This window comes from Mandrillus leucophaeus, unplaced genomic scaffold, assembly GCF_000951045.1.
Source record: "Mandrillus leucophaeus isolate KB7577 unplaced genomic scaffold, Mleu.le_1.0 Scaffold381, whole genome shotgun sequence".
Lineage (NCBI taxonomy): Eukaryota > Metazoa > Chordata > Mammalia > Primates > Cercopithecidae > Mandrillus > Mandrillus leucophaeus.
The window spans coordinates 1553423-1555288 of NW_012104043.1; the positions used below are offsets into that span (position 1 = coordinate 1553423).

Below are 1866 nucleotides of genomic sequence, written 5' to 3' on the forward strand. Positions count from 1 at the left end.
GCCTCAGCCTCCCAAAGTGCTGGGATTACAGGCGTGAGCCACCACACTCGGCCTAATTTAACTTTTTTTGCTTACCTTTTGAAGTAATGTTTTTAAAAAAAATGCTACTTAGCCAAATGCCTCTTGAGCTATAGTCAGTAGAACAAAGTCAAGAGACTAAATTGCAAAAGAAAATTTCCACCTGATACACTTGAAGATATATCTATTTTGGACATAAGTGCGTAAAATAAAAAGAATTTTTTCCCCTGTTGACACATGGATTACAAAATCACTTTTATCCAGATCTAGCAGAAAAATACATACTCCTTTAATAGTCATTGCATACAAGACCAGGAATGGTGACTGATGCCTGTTATCCCAGCACTTTGGGAGGCTAAGGCGGGCAGATCACTTGAGATCAGGAGTTCGAGACTAGCCTAGCCAACACGGTGAAATCCAGTCTCTACTAAAAATACGAAAATTAGCCAGGTGTGGCGTGGTGGTATGCACCTTCAGTTCCTGCTATTCCAGAGACTGAGGCAGGAGAACTGCTTGAACCCGGGAGGTGGAGGTTGCAGTGAGCCAAGATTTTGGCCACTATACTGCACCCTGGGCAACAGAGCAGGAATCTGTCTTAAAAAAAAAAAAAGCCATTGTGTATAAACTTACCCTCATACCTCTTAATTAATTTACTTTTCTTATTTTATTTTTTAAAGGTGAAGGCAGAAATTGGAGATGTTAGTATTTTAGTAAATAATGCTGGTGTGGTCTATACATCAGATTTATTTGCTACACAAGATGCTCAGATTGAAAAGACTTTTGAAGTTAATGTACTTGCACATTTCTGGGTGAGTATGGTTTCTGTTACAAAAATATTCCTTTTGAAAATCCCAAAGATTAAAGTGGGGCTTTCAGCAGACATAAGGAAGTATTAAATCAATGCTAAAGTTTTCTCCAGGCACCAGGAATAACATTATACAAAGAGATCATTTTTCATGCTATCACCAAATTCTATCATTCTTCCTCACTTACAATATTAATAATAATAATAAATTAATAAGAAATGTCAGGTATTGTATAGGTTTTAATTCTAAGCTAGGTTCTCACATTTCTGTGTGATCCGATTTAGAGATAAAGAAAGGAGTTGAGGACCATCTGAGTCATCATCTGTGATTTTATAAAGGTGAATCCAGTTTGCTTTTAGATTGTCCTTTTTCTTTTTTTGACAGGGTCTCACTCTGTTTCCAAGGCTGGAGTACAGTGATGCGATCTCATCTCACTGCAGCCCCAACTTCCCAGGCTCAAGTGATCCTCCCACCTCAGCACCCCCAAGTAGCTAGGACTACAGGCATTAGCACGCCCAGCTAATTTTTGTATTTTTAGTAGAGATGGGGTTTTACAATGTTGCCCAGGCTGGTGTTGAACTCCTGGACTCAAGTGATCCACCTGCCTTGGCCTCCCAAAGTGCTTGGATTACAGCATGAGCCACTCCCCCTAGCTTTCAGATTTGCATTAGGCTCAGGCCTCATGTTATTTCCTGGCCCTAAAATTGCAAACCTTATTGTGAACCTCACCATTGAAGGTCTTACGTTATATATATGTACATATGCTGTGTGTGTTTCTGAAGTCTTCAAATATTGCCCAAATAGCCAGTTCTTAAAAAGGCCCCTCAAAAGATTTCTTGGATGAGAGTTTGGGATGACTAATCTCAAAAGAATATTGGGGTTGATAAAAATGCAGTATTATTGTATGTTAATATTCCCAAGTTTTTGACATATATCTTTATGTTTTTGTGTTTGTTCAAATATAGGTTACTGTCTCTTTTTTTGTTGTTGTTGTTTTGAGACAGGGTCTCTCTGTGTTGCCCAGCCTGGAGTGCAGTGACAT

At 38.9% G+C, this 1866-nt stretch overlaps 1 protein-coding gene across 1 annotated transcript in view; it reads left to right on the plus strand.

The window, feature by feature from the left end:
• HSD17B11 (hydroxysteroid (17-beta) dehydrogenase 11) overlaps nucleotides 1-1866 on the plus strand; it is a 62930-nt gene that overhangs the window by 18491 nt on the left and 42573 nt on the right. The window contains exon 3 of the mRNA XM_011990767.1: nucleotides 696-827. Coding sequence (XP_011846157.1) covers nucleotides 696-827 — 132 coding nt within the window. The remainder of the gene's footprint in view (nucleotides 1-695; nucleotides 828-1866) is intronic.